Source organism: Bactrocera oleae, chromosome 2, assembly GCF_042242935.1.
Source record: "Bactrocera oleae isolate idBacOlea1 chromosome 2, idBacOlea1, whole genome shotgun sequence".
Taxonomy (NCBI): domain Eukaryota; kingdom Metazoa; phylum Arthropoda; class Insecta; order Diptera; family Tephritidae; genus Bactrocera; species Bactrocera oleae.
In genome coordinates, this window is record NC_091536.1 from 32,015,901 (window position 1) to 32,034,309 (window position 18,409).

At 35.4% G+C, this 18,409-nt stretch overlaps 1 protein-coding gene across 2 annotated transcripts in view; it reads right to left on the minus strand.

Moving 5' to 3' along the window:
• Positions 1-18,409, minus strand: part of LOC138855683 (gustatory and odorant receptor 22-like) — a 1,003,612-nt gene that overhangs the window by 839,806 nt on the left and 145,397 nt on the right. For both annotated transcript variants that reach the window (XM_070112940.1, XM_070112939.1), the window contains exon 4: positions 1,075-1,401. In XM_070112940.1, coding sequence (XP_069969041.1) covers positions 1,075-1,401 — 327 coding nt within the window. The remainder of the gene's footprint in view (positions 1-1,074; positions 1,402-18,409) is intronic.

Genomic DNA, 18,409 nt, shown 5'->3' on the forward strand with positions numbered 1-18,409 from the left:
GAATAAGTTCCTTAGCCCCCATATATAAAGATTATCGAACCTCCGGGTAACTTTATATATATCGGCCTATATGTGAGTTATCTCAATAAATATGAGAGAGCGTGTTTTTCTAATAACAGTGTATCTTTGTTCCTAATATGGATAAAATCGGGAGAAAACTTGACCTAACCCCTGTATAACTAATATCAGAATTTTCGAACATGTGGCTGACTTTACTCCATATAGATTGGGGATGATAGGTGAGGTACCTTAATGAAACCCAGTGAGCTTTTATTTACAAGCTTTTAATACTTGATAGTGTGTGGTATTCGCAAAAATAGATAAAATCGGGTCAATACTACTTGGAACTCAAATTAATCATATATAATAATTTTCGTTTTTGTAATAAATATTATGGCGAATATGTCGTCCTGTGTGTGAGTTATATATTTAAAAAATTGCTTGAAAATATGTTCTTAAGTATCTCAAGTATACCTGAACAATGTCCAAATTAGTGCAATCAGTCCGTCCTTTTTTCTTAAAAATTATGGGGTTCAGCGTTAAATAAGAATGGAATTGGTCTAGACTTTAATCTAAACCACATATCCCTAATATAATGAATTCCGTACCTGTGGTTGACGCTTTCCACATCAACTAAATATATTCTGAAATTAAGACTCGGATGAGTTGATATCACATATATATATCTCATTTAATGATGTTTTTAATATAATTTTAGCTGACTAAAACTAAAATATAGCAATAACATTTAGTCTAAGTTAATGATCTAAGTCAAGAAGATACCAAATTTAATTGTAATTTATTCACGATTTCTTCAAATAATGAATGATAAATTCTTTCGCAACATATTTTACTAAAAGTTTTGCAACACCTGAAAGTATTTCCCAGGACCCCTTGCGTGGTTATAAAATGTTCAGTTATACCCGTACTTAGCCCTTCCCTACTTGTTTAATATAATATAAAGTATTTCATTGCCTTTGGTCCTTCAACATTGCGAGACATATTTTACTTGTGTTTGTTAGTCTTTCTACATATGAATAATTGGTTTCTTATATACTTGTAAAATAATCTTACCTGAAACTTTCCCCAAGAAGATTTATATTCAGCCACTTCCGTTGCTACACCCCATCCAACAAAGGGAATCCAAAAGTGTGGTATCAAATATATCACAAAGATTACGGCATATATGTATTCGTCAAATTGTTTTGTTGTATAAAGAATATTAATCCTTTCTTGTCCAACAATTAAAACAATAATAGTCATAAAAATCCAAAAAATGAAGGCGTATAATGTAGCTGCTGAATTCCAAGAAAATGTCATACGTCCAGGAATAGATCTCTCTATGGGCATAACGGCAAGAACTCGAAACAATACCAGGAGGAGTTTGTGATCTCTGTAAAACTTTCGAAATTCATTATGTAACAAAGTAAATGGCTCACGTCGACTATGCCGAAGCCACTTTACTTTCTATAAATGTAAATAAACTTAAGAGCTTATACTTCGGTTAAATAAAATAAAATTTAAACAAGCTGAAAAGTTAGTGAATATATTCAAAACACCATTAAAAATAACATACTAAAACTCCTTATCGTTCTGATAACACATGGGCTGGAAAGTCCCGGGCCTCACACATAGATGGCGCTAGCTTTATTGAATTAACCTAATTTTCAGTTAGTACTAAGCTTCAAAAGACAGCTGTTAAAATTTCATGTCATTCTATTTATTATTTTGCGAGTTCTTGTGCTAAGAGTGACGCTACTTTTGTTATTTTAAAAACAATGGGTGATAAGCAATTTCGTGCTTTAATTTTACACTGCTTCTTGATGGAAAAAATATCGTTCAAGCGAAGCAATGGTTTGAAAAGTGTTATGGGGATTCCGAGCCATCATAAATCACAATAAAACGCTGGTTTGCTGACTTCAAACGTGGTCATGGAGACACCATTGATGCAAAACACCGTGGGCGTCCAAATGAGGCTGTAACACCATACTTGTGTAACAACAAACATAAAACAAGCATTTGTCCATGAGAAAGCTCTGTTCAAAGTGGGTGCCGCATTTGCTGACAGTTAACCAAAAACAGCAACGTGTTGATGATTCTGAACAGTGTTGGGCCATGTTTAAACGTAACAAACCTCAATTTTTGCGTCGAAATGTAAAAATGGATGAAATCTAGATACACCACTTCACTCTGGTATCCAAACGATGGTCATCTGAATGAACATCAGCTGGTGAACCTCACCTAAAGCGCCCAAAAGGACAACAATCAGATGGAAAGGTTATGGCATCGGTATTTTGGGATATGAAAGGTGTAGTATGTATCGAGTATCTTTAGAAGGGAAAAACTATCAATAGTGACTATTATATAGCATTATTGGCACGTTTGGAGACTGAAATTGTCAAAAAACGACCGCATATAACAAAGAAAACAATTTTTTTTCGTCAAGACAACGCACTGCGTCACAAGTCAATCAAACAATGACAAGAATGCATAAATCGCACTTTGAATTACTGCCACATCCACCTTATTCGCCAGATTTGTCTCCCAGCGATTTGTTTCTCGCTCGAATGAAGTGGTTATCACTGAAACTGAGGTCTATTTTGAGGCGAAAGACAAATCGTTCTACAAAAGTGATATTGAAATATTACAGAGGCGCTGGAATGATTATGTTGCTCTTGATGAAGATTATATTGATGAATAAGGCCATTTTTGAAAAAAAACCGAGTTTTTTTTGTTAGGCCCTGGACTTTTCAGCCAATGGGTTACGTCGACTTGCTTGAAATCAAAGTTCAAATTTTTGTATTTCGCGATTTTCAACTAAAGGGTAATTTGTATAAAAAAATTACTTTAGGCGAAAATTGTAGATCACAATATCTAATATATAAAATTTCACAATGTTAGATACCGTACTCCTCCGAAACGGCTTTATCGATTTTTCCCAAGTTTTATATGAGTATTCACTAGGTCTAAGAATCGGCTATTATCTATTTTCCATACCCTTAAGTGATAAGGGTTGTTCACTCTTAACATTTTTTTTTAAATGTTTGGACGAAATATTTTGTTGTTATTTTTTTATAACCAACTCTTTTTTTATAGCCATTTTAGTAATTTAAACATTTTTCATTACGCTCGATAACTGATCAATTATCATGTTTTTAACTGTAATTCAATTAAAACTTCCCTTAGCTTATGGCAAATCTAAATTTTTTACCAATCTTAGATTCTTAAAATTTGCCGCGCATTTACTGGCGATACTAGACTAGGGATGAGACTGAAGCCGGTCTCCTGTTTCACTCACATAATAAGACTTCTCTCACTCCCTACACAGTTTTCGGCTATCATTATTGTTTATGTATCAAGTGTAGTAGTAACGTTTACAATTATCATATTGCTATCTCAGTGTAACTCTCATATTAACTAGGAATGAGACTGAGGCCGGTTCCCTGTTTCACTCACACAAATACTAAACATTTCACTATTGATACGATAACAATTACCGACGATTATTCAATCTATCGTCGAAGAAATCCCGATAATGGATGATAATAATATATTAAAAACATAATCAACACAGACATAGACATCGACAATCGTTGAGTGGTGCCGTAATCGCCTCTGCTAAGCAAGACATACAATACTCATATTAATGTTGAGTTTTGCAGTTCTGTGAAAAGCATCAAATATTATATATAAGGTTGTCAAATATCTTGCTTCCGCTTTTTTGTCTTTTGAATTTCGCGGCTATGTACAAAGCGCTACAGAGCTCGTATCTGGCAACACTATACATAATTTGAAAGGTCTTGACATAACCTACAAAACAACGCTATGCATGATTAGTTTGGATATTGCGTTCAACAGTTATAGACGTGTAAATATGGAGTTCACTAACGCCGAAATTCGGGCTATTTTAAAGTTTTCCTTCGTTAAAGGCAAATCCGCTAGAGAAACGTTCCGTGAGATTAATGGTGTTTTGGGGGATGGTACTCTATCACTTCGAACCGCGGAGGAATGGTTTCGACGATTCAGAGCCGGTGAAAACGACACCATGGATAAGCCAGCCGGCGGAAGACCTGTGACGACAAACACCGATCAAATCATGGAATACATCGAGTTAGACTGGCATATGGCATCTCGTGACATCGCCCAGGAGATGGGAGTTAGTCACCAAACCATTTTGAACCATCTGCAGAAGGCTGGATACAAAAAAAAGTTTGATGTTTGGGTGCCGCATAATTTGACGCAAAAAAACCTTCTGGACCGAATCAATGCCTGCGATATGCTGCTAAAACGGAACGAACTCGTCCCATTCTTGAAGCGGATGGTGACTGGCGACGAAAAATGGATCACATACGACAATATCAAGCGAAAACGGTCGTGGTCGAAGGCCGGTGAATCGTCCCAAACAGTGGCCAAGCCGGGATTGACGGCCAGGAAGGGTTTGCAGTGTGTTTGGTGGGATTGGAAGGGAATCATCCACTATGAGCTGCTCCCATATGGCCAGACGCTTAATTCTACCATCTACTGCGAACAACTGGACCGCTTGAAGCAGGCGATCGACCAGAAGCGTCCAGAATTGGCCAACAGGAAGGGTGTAGTGTTCCACCAGGACAACGCCAGACCACATACTTCGTTGATGACTCGTCAGAAGCTACGGGAGATCGGATGGGAGGTTTTATCGCATCCACCATATAGCCCGGACGTAGCGCCAAGTGATTACTACCTGTTCCTGTCCATGGCGAATGCCCTTGGTGGTGTGAAGTTGAACTAAAAAGAGGCTTGTGAAAAGTGGCTGTCCGAATTCTTCGCAAATAAGGAGAGGGGCTTCTACGAGGAAGGAACGATGAAGTTGCCGTCTAGATGGAAACAGATCATCGAACAAAACGGCGCATATTTTAACTAAATCCGATCACTGTAACACTTTTTATAAAGCATTGAATGAAGAGCAAAAAAGCGGAAGGGAGATATTTGCAAGTATATCCATAAAGTCAGTGATATGGCTGTGTTAAGAGTAGAAAATATGATGACATTACGCTCTACCAAATTGGTCGGTACATCAGCTCTAATAAAGCTCTTTCGCGTATCTTCGGTTTTCCAATTCATGAACGGGATCCTGCAGTTGTTCAGTTAGCCGTCCATCTTGAAAAAGGTCAGTGATTGATCGTGCTACAAATCCACCTAAAACTACACGCACTGCATTTTTTTCATTGTGTAATAGTACGGATGATTTTGGTGCCTTTGCAAGAGCATTACTATATTCACAAGTACCACGCTATTTGACGTGGGCTTAAACAAAAAAATGGATGCCCCGCAAGCAAGGCTCACCCGTTTATGCATGTCTCAATTTATTTAAATCCAACGCTTTTGGGCGATTATTTACAATCCAAGACTCACTGAGTGCTTTTATCTTTGACTGTTGTTGATTAATGTTACTGGCCCATTATCATTTCAAGATATACTTGTACGTAAAGTGAATGGGCAACAGTATCCAACATATAAAGACGCATGCCTTGCTTGCTGGAAGATGACAGCCAGTGGGAGTGTATGTTTGCTGAAGCTGCAATGAGATGTACAGCAATACAAATTCCTCTACTATTCGCTATAGTGTTGACTACATGTTTCCCAGCTCGAGCACAGAGAGATAATCACAAAGATTCAATGACTGATGATATATTGCATCAACATCGTACACGGTGCAACGATCTAAGGATAACACTAAGCGACGCTATGTACAATGAAGCATTGACTGCTATTGAGGAGATTTGCATTGTAATTACCAACTTATCACTCACTCATTTCGGTATGAATTCACCAAATCGAACTGCATCTGATTTAATTAACATTGAATTCAATCGTGAACTGCAGTACAACACTGTAGAAATGGCAGCGATTGTTACTCGCAATGTCCCAATAATGAATGACGAACAAAGGACCATTTATGACCGCATTTTGCTTACAGTTTCAGCAGGACAAGGTGGGTTCTTCTTTTTGAATGCACCGGGTGAAACTGGCAAAACATTCCTTATTTCACTAATTCTTACTGAAATATGATCAAATGATGGGTTGGCATGGGCGTTGCATCATCGGGCATTGCGGCAACTTTATTGGATGGAGGCAGAACAGCTCATTCCGTATTTAAGCTGCCACTAAATATTCGAAATAACCCTGACGCAGTGTGTAACATTAAAAAAAAATCGTTCATGGCCACCGTGCTGAAACGGTGTAAAATTATCGTCTGGGATAAATGTTGCACTATGGCACACAAGCATTCAATTGAGGCATTGAACAGGACATTGAAAGATATTTAAAACAACGACAAACTATTTGGCGGCACTCTGTTGGGGATTTCAGACAAACACTTCCCGTCATTCCACGTTCAACATACGCTGATGAGATCAACGCTTGCTTAAAATCGTCTCCATTGTGGCGTAATGTTGAAAAAGTACAGCTGAAAGTAAATATGCGCGTTTAAATGCTTCAAGATCCATCCGCTGAAACATTCTCAAAACAACTCCTAAACATCGGTGATGGAAAAGTTTCTGCAGGTGAAACTGGGTCCGACCGATTTCTGCACAATCGCTGATTTGCAAGATACTCTCATTTAACAAATATTTCCCGATGTACACACACAGTACATAAATCATGAGTGGCTTTCAGAAAGAGCTAATTTAGCAGCAAAAAATGCAGACGTTGACAATTTAAATTTGAGGATACAACACTTGTTGTCATGGAACTTGGTATTATACATATCTATTGATACAATTTGCGATGCCATTGAAGCTGTCAATTTTCCCACAGAATTTTTGAACTCACTGGATTTGCTAAGCATGCCACCGCATAATTTACAATTGAAGGTTGGATCTCCAATTATCTTGCTTCGTAATTTAAACCCGCCACGGCTGTGCAACGGTACGCGATTATTCATTCGAAAATTGATGACAAACGTTTTGCAAGCCAGCATTTTGAATGGCAAGTTCAAAGGTGAAAATATTATATATTAATACCACGGATTTTTATCATACCTACAGATGTTCCAATTGAATTCAAACGAATTTAGTTTCCGATTAGATTGGCATTTGCAATGACAATCAACAAATCCCAATGCCAAACGATGTCTATTTGAGGCTTAAATTTGAGCACACCATGTTTTCCACACGGGCAATTGTGTGTAGCATTCTCTCGAGTGGGTAAACCATCCAGTTTGTTTGTGCTCGCTAAAGATGGGCAAACAAAAAATGTTGTTCAAAGTATAGCATTAAAAGACAAGTGTACTTCCAGGTGTTGGCAAAACTTTACATTAAAATAGAAAAAACAATATATTCAGCTGCAACAAAGCTATAATACCTTTTAATAGCATAAAAATATATCATGCTCTTTATCTTAATTTTGATCGGTCAGTTTGAATGGCAGCTATATGATACAGTAGTCCGATCTGAACAATACATTTGGAGATTGTAGCTTAAGGTATGCAAAATTTCGTGAAAACGTCTTGTTAAATCAAAAAGTTTTTCATACAAGGACATGATTTTGATCGTTCAGATTGTTAGGCAGCTATATGCTATAGTGGTCCGATATCAGCGGTTCGCACAAATGAGCAACTTATTGGCAAGAAGAATTGTTGCGTCAACAAGCAGCAACTAAAATAAAATATATGTTCAAAATAAACTGAAAAAATTAAGATTAATTGAATAATATTGAAATGAATTATAAATGTTTTATGCTATAAAAATACTTACCTTTATTACACTTGTTATACCTAGAACACATTATCTATTACAATAATCTTTTACAATGAATTAACGAAACTCTTGAAATATACTTATACTTACCCCTTTTCTTATATATACTTACCACTAGTTTAAGCCGTTAGGTTAAGGTTTAGGCTAATTTATAATATAGATAAAATAAAGAATTCAATTGTAATTTAAACGGAGAACCATGCGGACGTAAATTTATTTTATCGGAGTTTATATTATAATTATCATTTTCACAGGCAATTAGGTTATCTTTTATCGCGCACCCCTATCAATAACTTTTTTTCGTTTTTCAAAAACAATTGAGAATTTTCATGGCGCCCGAGCAGGGTCTAGTGCGTGATTGCAAAATTTAATATAAAATTATTTTCGCAACCAATTGCCTGTGTTAAATTTTTCGGTTTTCGGCTTTTTGTAGTTCAGTGGGAGTGACAGAAAGAAATCAAACAAAACAAAAATTTAATCAAAAAAAAAACAAAAAATTATAGAAAGGATTAAAATCCAAACATATGTACATATATATACTGATATATGATCATATGATCAGTATCGTGGAGTGTGTGTTCTAGAGTTTCACGAAATACAGACATCCTTATATAAGTTAAGTTTTTTATTTATTAAATTGTTTTTAAAAATAGCGGACTCGCGTCCGCGGTCTTTATTATTTTGATGTTATAGATTAAATATAATTAATTTCTTAACTCTAAATTAAACCTAGGTCCGTACCGGGTCCCGTTGCCTAAAGTTACTGCGTCAGTAATCGATCGGACGCGCGTGTGGAGTCGTCAACTTAATATCGCTGATGCAGCGTCAGCAATTGGTCGGTTTCGGTTCAAGTTACTGACCGATGGTGAGAATTGGCTGACCGTGTGAACTGCTGTGTTAACTCCTCCCTTCTTAAATATGATCGTCCTCGATCATCAATAGAAAGGTAAATCGGTAAATTTTATATGATTTGGAAAATTGTTATTTGCTACCGGCGGGAAAACTCCTTGACTAATATTTGGCCTTTTTGTCTCTTTTTCGATATAGTTTATTTTAATATTTTTTCTTCGTACCAAGGTTAGTAGTATAATGGTTGTAATTAAAGCTACCGATGTTAGGCTGCCAATAGATAGCGTAGCTTTCTTGAGGAAATTTATTCGTTTGATGTTAGTTAGGTGTAACTCTTTTAGAGCTCCCAAAGATAGTAATTCGATTCGTTCTTTTTCCCGTGGGGCTGGTTGTAAAATTGCGGGAATTGCTTCAATTGATTTTACTTCAATATTGGCAAATATTTGATTGTTAATTTTGATTGTTGTGTTGTAGAATATTACAACATGGGTTCCATTTACTTCTTGAGTTGTCCCATTTGCTTCTATCTTTCCATTGAATTTATTTAGTAGTATTATTCCTGTTTTAATTTCTTCAACTGTTGGCACGTGATTCCCGTTTGTAAATATACATGTTGAATTTAAACTATTTACTATTCTACTTAAACATTCATCATTACTTAAATCTATTAAATTTGTTTCTTTACAAATTGCTAGTTCATTAATATTTTCACAATCACTTTTAATTCCGTATATTTTATTTCTTCCTTTTAGAATTTCTTTATAATCGGTTTTAATTATAACATTATTTTCTTTTTTAACCGGTCTTATAATTATTCTTTTAAATGTTTCGTATAATGTTAATGGAATTTTTATCATGTACAAGATAGTCATTTCTTTACTTAATACATTTATTTTTAAAAATTTTAATGCTTCTTCGGCATTTTTAAAAGGCATTTTTTTTCTTTTAGCTTCCTTATGGAAAGTTTAATTTTGTCATTGCTTAAAATTATTGAGTTTACTATATTCTTCTTTGCCCATTGAACGGCATACTTTATTTCAATTAATTCCTCTTTTATCAATCTGATTCTATTCTGTAGATTTACCATGATTTATGTTATAGTGTCTTCGTCTTTTTTAATAGTATTTAGCATTTAGCTAAGTTTTTAGCAGGAGATCCGGCTATATATTTCCATGCCGTTCCTAGTATGTCAATTGATCTTCTTCTTTTGTTGTTTTCTATGGGTTTAAGGGTGTTAAGGATTTCGAATGTTTGGGTGGTTTCGTGTTTGAGGATAGGATGAAAGAAATTATCTTTAGGGACTTGAGTCATTATTTCGTCATAAGTTTCTCTTAAGAAATGTTCGTAACGGTCTAGGTCAATGACATGCATCAGTCTTAGGGTACCGTCCTGTATTTTTGCATTTCCGTTGTCTATTGTAGCAAGTTGAGCCTTACTGTAATCCAAATTTTTTACATCTGCTTGTAAAGATGTAATTGCAGTGGAAATAATTATAAGTTTTAATGAATCCATTTTTCCTAAACGAGATAGTTCAAGTTTTTATTAGGGATTTATGTATTATACGTTCTGATATTGTTTTAACTGTTGTTCTATGATTTTCGGATACTATTTCTTTTCTAAATTTTTTTGTTAATTTTGAATCAAGTCTTTTATTTATTTTTGCGTATATTATATCACCTGGAGAGTAATCTTTAGGTTCTGTTCTTTTACTGTTATGGTAAGAAAGATCCTGTTCCTGTTTTTTCCTCAGTAATCTAATATTTTCGTTTCTTTGCTGTTCTAACTGTTGAGGGTCAGTAAAAATTATATTCCCAAAGAATGTGGCTAAAGGTTTATTTTTGGTTGTTGAGTGTATTGATGAATTGTATTCCTGCACTGATTTGAATAATAGTTCTTCGAATGTGATTCCTATGTTGTTCGCTTTTAAGCATCTCATAATTTCAGAAAGTGTGCTATGGAATCTTTCAACCTGTCCGTTGTTAGTACTACTATAGGGTGGTGTGGTATAAACATTGATAGACATTTGGTCTTTGAGTAAGGTTGATATTGTGGCAGAATTAAGACATTTTTCGTTATCTACTATTACATGTTTTGGTATTCCGAATGCGATCATTAATTCTCGTATTGGGTTTTTAATATGTTCTATTGCTTTAGATTGTATAATTTTGACCTGTGCGTATTTGGAAAATTTATCAATGGCCGTGTGTATTAGCCTTTTTTCCGTCGAATAAATATCGATATGTACAATTTCTCCTGGAAACTGCGGAATCGGGGTGTTTTGTATCTGTGGTTTTGGAGGATGTCTGTCATATTTATGCTCGCGACATGCAGAACATTGTCTAATCTATTTCTATGTGCTCTTTGATGTTCCCTAATAATTATTTCTTCCTGTTCTGTTTGTGACACGATATCCTGTAGTAGAGATTGTGTAAATCGAATTTTGATATTTGCAAAGTGGGTATATTTCCTGAATTTTTCCCATTAAGCTTTCTGTGGTGTATAGTCCGTTGATTAATGCTGGGTCAAGGTGTCGTTTGAATATGTCTGTAATGTCCTGTGTTGAATAGTCTCGTTTGGTAATTGTGTGTCTGTGAAAACTGGGAAATGGTATTTCGAACGCATAGTTGTCTTCGACACCGAGTAGTATGAATAGCTGGTTTTTGAAGACATTTATTGGTGCTTCTGTGTCTGGGATAAGCCGATGTGCGGAAGTAGTCGTTAGAGTATTAACGTCAGTCTGTGGAGGTCTCGATAGCGCGTCGATTGAAGGCGCGTTTTTCAGCCCGAATGGGGTCGTGTAAACTCATATTTGCCATTATTGACAGAAAATGCTGTTTTCTCAATGTCGGATTCTTTTAAAGGAATTTGGTGTAATCCGCTTTTTAGATCCAATACGGAAAAGTATTTATTATTCCCTAATTGCGCAATGATTTCATATATTTCGGTATGGGGTATTTGTCGGAAATAGTGACATTATTTAATTTCCTATAATCAATTACGAGTATAATTTTTTTTCGCCGGAAGCGTCTAGTTTTCTTGGGACAACCCACACAGGTGAGTTGTATGGAGAAAGTGATAGTCTTATTAATCCATCTTTGAGTAAGGTTTTGATTTCCTTAGTGACAAACTCTCTCATGCCAATAGGATATGGATAATATCTAGTGTAAACGCGTGTATTTGAAAAAGTTCTGATTTCGCCTTCAACGGTGGTAGTGTAAGTCAGTCTTTCATTTGGATCGGAAAATAACTGAGAATATTTATTTGTAAGTTTATGAATATGAAATTTCTGAGAAGGTGTCATATGTTCTGTTCTAACGTCAATATTATTTACTGTAGGAGAAAGTTTCTGCCTGATTTTTATTTCTTTACCATTGCCAAACCTAATTATGTTTTCACGAATGTTTATAGTAGCATTGAGGTATTTGAGGCTATAGTTTCCGATAATACCATCAAAAGATTTCAGTCCTGGTAGAATGAAAAATTTCAAATACGAATTATCTATGTGGGCTAAATTAAGTATGGTATGATGGGTAATTTGGATTTTTCCTGCTATGGAATTTGCAAAAAAAGATTCTTCATTCTGAATGGGTTTAGCTACAAGCTCTGGTTGTATGTAATTTTAGCTTGATCCTGTATCTATAAGTATTTTTAAAAACTTTGCGTTCTTCATTCTAAATTCTATATATGGTAACGAAGAACTTTTCATCCTAAAGAATTTACATCTATCTCTGTTCGTCATGTTGTTCTATCTGTTCGTCATGTTGGTATTGTTGATCATATGGATATTGTTGGTCGTATGTGGCTTGTTGGAAGTATGGACCTTCCGTACCGGTTTCTATATGAAAGTTCCTGTGTTGTTTGAAAGGAACATTTTGAGATAAATTTGACAGTCGTTTCCATGCTTGGTTATTGGGTGCATTTGTATTCATGTAGTTAACCACTTTTGAATGTAGAGAGCGGTCTACATCCATTGGCTCTGGACGTGGGAGTCCGAAAAGTCTGTGGCCTAGCAGAAGGTTGATATGTAGGCCGAAAATTTGGAGAATTGCGATGATTAAAAGTACGCTATTGCCGTTGCTGCGGCATGAAGCTCTGTTTAGGTAAATATGGTTTAGGAATATAAGCCAATTGTGGATAGAACTCGTTGGTTACTTTCCTAGGTGGAAGAGGTGGATTCTTGGGCTTTCTGAATATGGGAATTATTATTGATAGCGTAATGCGAACGGAATTTCTGATTTTCCAACTTAAAGCATATGTGAAGGGCTTGAGGGAGGTCTACGGGTCCCCTCATGCCAACGAGTCTTGGCAAATCATCATTAAGTTCTCGAGTAAAAGTGTCAAGGGCTTTGTCACGATATGTTCGTGTAAGTAAATGCATGGATTCAGCACTGACTTCCATGCAACCAAGTTTATTAAGAATAAGAGATAGGTGGGAATATACCCTTTGGTAGAATTTCTGAATGGTATAGCTACCTTGAACTTATGATTTCATTTGGTACTCTAAGGTACCTACGTCCCTTTTATCCGCGTAATGGAGAGTAAGACATTTTGAAATAGCCTTCCACTCCAAAGGTGTGTTAAATGATTCAAGAGCAATGTCTGCGTTGCCCACGATTTTGTTTCTTATAACGTTAAAAATACCATAGTATTTTGGCGATCCTATTTAAGCTTCGTATATTTCTAGTATTCGGTCTACGCTCTTCTTCCATGAATTAAATTCGCCTGTATTCCCGGAAAATTTGCGAAGGCATCTTACCACATCGGGGATTTTGTCTAGTTCGCTAATGTTGTTTGTTAATGTGGGGTCTATGGTGACGTCCGTTGTGTTTGAAAAGTTTGCATTCGGATTAAGGGCGGCCTGAACTAGGTTCCGGCCCTCTTGTCTTAAAATATTTGTGACTACTCCACTTATAATGTTTGTCAAGTGTTCTAGATTCATTTCGTTAGGATTAAGAATAGGATGGGATGGTTGGTATTGCCTGCAGGAGGTGCGTTCAGCACACCAGGTCTTATGGGATTGGTTGGCATATTTTGTTAGATATTTGCAATGATTTTATTTTATTTTGGTTAGGTGTCCTTATACTCTGGAGGGTCACTTTGGTGGTGAATCGCAGATTGGCTGTACGAGTCTTTTTGTTTTTTTGGTTTGTAATTTATAATTCTCTGGAGGGTCCCCCCGAAGGTGGTGGATCGCAGCTTCTATTTTTATTTTTTATATTGGCTGTACGAGCCTGTTATTATACTCTCGCAACATGTTGCTACAGAGTATAATAGTTTTGTTCACCTAACGGTTGTTTGTATCACCTAAAACTAATCGAGTTAGATATAGGGTTATATATAATATATTAATGATCAGGATGAAGAGACGAGTTGAAATCCGGCTGACTGTCTGTCCGTCCGTGCAAGCTGTACCGTGAGAGTTGGTATTGCAGATGGGCGTAATCGGACCACTGCCACGCCCACAAAACGCCATTAATCAAAAACAAATAAATTGTCATAACTAAGCTCCGCAATAAGATACAAGACTGTTATTTGGTACACAAAATCACATTAGGGAGGGGCATCTACAGTTAAATTTTTTTTTTAAGTGGGCGTGGTCCCGCCACTAATAGGTTTAATGTGCATATATCCTAAACTACTAAAGCTATAATAACAAATTTAACTGGAAGCAAATGTTTTTAGCACCTCTACCTACGGTGTAAAAATGGGTGAAATCGGGTGACAACCCCGACCTCTCCCCATGTAACGGTATTGTTAAAAACCACTAAAAGCGCGATAAATCAAGCACTAAGCACGCCAGAGACATTAAATTTTATCTCCCAAAAAAACCCATATCTTGGGATCTTTTGAACCGATTTCAACCAAATTTGGTACATAACATTCTTTTTATATTATATTTCTATGTTGTGGTGCGAAAATGGGCGAAATCGGATTACAACCACGCCTATTTTCCATATGACACCAGTTTAAATTCCACTTGATTCTTTCACTTTCCACTATGCAAATCAAGCAACAATCATTATATCGGCGTAAACCTTTGCGTTAATAATACGTTTAAAGTATGCCACCTTGTGACCAAAAATTCTCTAAATCGAACCAAAACTGTTCAAGCCCCTAGGTACTGAATATGTGGACCCCAGTACCTATAGTTGACTATTTACCGCAAATATCGGCCATTGTGTAAGATATATAATTGAAATTCATATAATAGAATAAATAAATGACACTATCGATAATAGTATGTCTTTGTTTCAAAAATGGGTTGAATCGGGTCAATAGCCCTCATATATCTAATATAAATATTTTTGAACTTCCTCGTGACTTAATACCGCATATGTGAGTTATCTCAATGAAAATGAGAGAGCGTGTTTTACTCATAACAAGATCAAATCCGGTGAAAATTTTCCTTAGCCCCCATGTAACTAATATCATGATTTTCGAACATTCGTCTGACTTTACTCCATTTGATTGATGATGGTATGTGAGGTACCTTAATGAAACAGTGGGAGCACTTTATTAGTCTGTGCAATGTTAGTAGTATGTGGTATTGGAAAAAATTAATAAAATCGGGTTAATACTACCCTCAAATTCCATATACTACTTATAATGCTTTTCGTTATTCTAACCAGCTTTATTCCGAATATCTCGGTCAGTGAGTATTAATATTTCTTTTTTTATATAAAATTGCTTCAAAATATGTTCTCGAGTATAGCTGAGCAATGTCAAAATTAATATATTTCTCTATTCCCAATATACCTATATATGATTTCCGTCTTTCCACCTGACTTTATTCCGTTCCGGTTGATCAACGTGATATTTTAACGAAATTAAGTGGAAAAGATTTCTTAAAAATTATGTGGTTTGATGCTGAATTAGAATGAAATTAGTATATACTAAGTCTAAACCTCACACCTTCATATAATGAATTCCGATTCTCTGGTTGACGTTTGCCAGCTAAGCTTATATTATAATATAAAATTTAGCCAATTTGGTGGAGTTAATATCATATTCATACTTATGTATATCTCACTTCAAGCAAGAAAACTGAGACTAAGTTTATGGCCTTTAATATAAGTCAAGAAGATACCAAATTTAATTGTAATTTAATCACGATATCATTTAATAATGGATGTTTAATTCAACATTTCTTTATATACGGTTTGGAGGAATTTTCTGGTCTTTGATTTTCCCAGCTCACATGTACTACTTATGGTATATTTTTTTCGTCAATTTGATAATTTAATGAAATTAAATGGACAGTTTTTCTTAAAAATAATGTATATCGCTGCATATGAATGAAATTGGTCTAGACTTTGTTTAAACCTTATAACCCTAATATACTGATTTCCGCTCCTCTGGTACAACAGCAACCTCATATACCCCACATATTAAATCTAACCCCTTTGGTTCAGTTTATATCACATATACCATGTTTGAGTTAAATAGCTTCTTTTTATAAAAATTAACATTTCGGAGAAAAAAAATAGTATTGACACAAAATAAATCTATGATCAATAACATAAGTTAATAAGATACCAAATAATAATCGAGTAATGAATGTTGAATTCTTTCGCAACATTTTTATACTTTCGCAACATGTTGCAACAGAGTATAGTTTTGTTCACCAAAGAGTTGTTTGCATCACCTAAAGTGATAGATATAGATTTCTACATACATATATTTCTTCTAATATTTGGTGATAATCAGTGGTTAGGTATATTTTCTCAGCCATCATGTTGAACTTATTATAAAATATACCAGTCAACAATGCTAAAAAAGTTTCTTAGAGTGCTGGACTTTGTATAGAGCAAAAAAATCTTTCTAGAAAAAATTGCATGAAATAAATATTAGTAATGTAGTATCAAAAGGGCTAAAGACCCTTTTGTTATAGGTAAACTGCGACCATCGGTTTACATGCTATTGTCTATTATTTCAGTTTTGCGACACATTTTAATATGAAGGTCATGAGGTGAACTGTAAACTCAAGAAAATTACATTTTTACCTAGCGCCGTTGGCAGCTTATGAAAGGTTTAGATATTAAGACAGAAAGAAGAAAATCTACATACCTGCTTATACCATATGTATACCATACTTAATTATATGTAAGTTATTGTTAATTTAGCTTTCATGGGTAGGCCCTTCAAAATAGGTACCATAGATCCCCCTGTTTTAGAAAGCGTTTAACAAAAGTAATTTACGGAGGGATTTTCTGAGAACTTAATTTCAATATAATGAAATAAACTACTAATTTCTAAAATATAAATATAACTAAATATTATGTATTATTATGTTAGTGAATAGCTAAGTAATATATAGGTATACAAAAGTACGTAAGCTGTGCCAACATGTTGCAAGAGTATAATAAATATGAGTACACTGTGTTTGTAGTTTCAGTTTCACTAGATGTCTTTACAAGCAAAGTGCTTTATTCAAACTAATTTTAGTGTATTACACAGTACAGTGTATAGTGACGAGCAATAGCATAGCAAGGACTTACAAGGAATAACAGTGAAAGATAGCAGCACCTAGGATCTAACTTTTAACACCCGGACGGACTGAATTATATAAGTATTATCTATAAGTATTTTAGATATTAATCCATTATATATATTATTATTAATTAATTATGCCTAGATTAAGTAGAAAATCTATATTACTAAGTCGTCTTCAGAATAAAAGATAAAAGTTCTTCGTGGAAACACTTTATATAGAGATAGTGAGCAGTCACAAAATACTGTAAGTCGCGCTAATCGTAGATTAGATTCCGATGTATGTCTGTCCGAACAAATTATCAATACTAATCAACATAGAACCAGGCGGGAACATCCACAAATTCGCTCTGAAGAGCAAATAAGAGATACTCGAGGTCATAGGTCTCGGCGTGAAGACCCCGAGGTTCGATCTGTTGAGCAAGTTGCAAATACTGTTCAACATAGAACAAGGCGGCAATATCCCCAAATTCGCTCTGAAGAGCAAATAAGAAATACTCGAGGTCATAGATCTCGTCGAGAAAATCCTGAAATACGGTATGATGAACAAAGTAGGAACCCTAGGGATCATAGAGAACTTCGCGCAAGAAATCCTGAGTATAGAAATTTAGAGCGCATTCGTGATCAAATGCAAAGAGAACATGCAAGAAGAAATCCTGAAATAAGGAGAGAGGAGCGCGATAGAGAAACACAACGCCGACAGCTTAGTAGGAGGGGTATGAGGAAAGAAATTTTGAATCAGAGACGCCTTAGACAAGGTCAAGTTCGCCTTCGTAGAGATAACCCACTCAATAGACAAATTGAAAACCAAAGGCAGTCCTAACGAATCCGATTAACGAGAGAAAATAATGTTATAGAAACTGATAATATGCGGCATCCGCTTTCTTTTTAAAGCAAAAATTTTCTTCAGAAGATGGCAATTACAATTTTTGTGCTACTTGCAAAAATGTGATTGTTAAGAAGAACGTTCCAAAAATATGTTTAGCTAACGGTCTAGACTTTCCTGGAATACCGGATTGTTTGAAAGGTTTAACCCCAATTGAAGAACGTCTCAAAAGGCCTAGATTGCCTTTTATGACAATCCGTCCGTTAGGATATCAAGGTAAGAGTTTTCTCAAAGGTGCTGTTGTTAATATACCAATTTCTGTTAACAATATTGTGACATCTCTACCAAGGTCCTTTGATAAGGCTCATGTTATACAAATTTACTTAAGAAGGCGTTTGGAATACAATCATGATTACATGATCGATACCATACGCCCCGCAAAGATTATGGAAGCTTTGCAGTTCTTAGTGAATACCCCTCTGTATCGTGAGCACAATATACATATTAA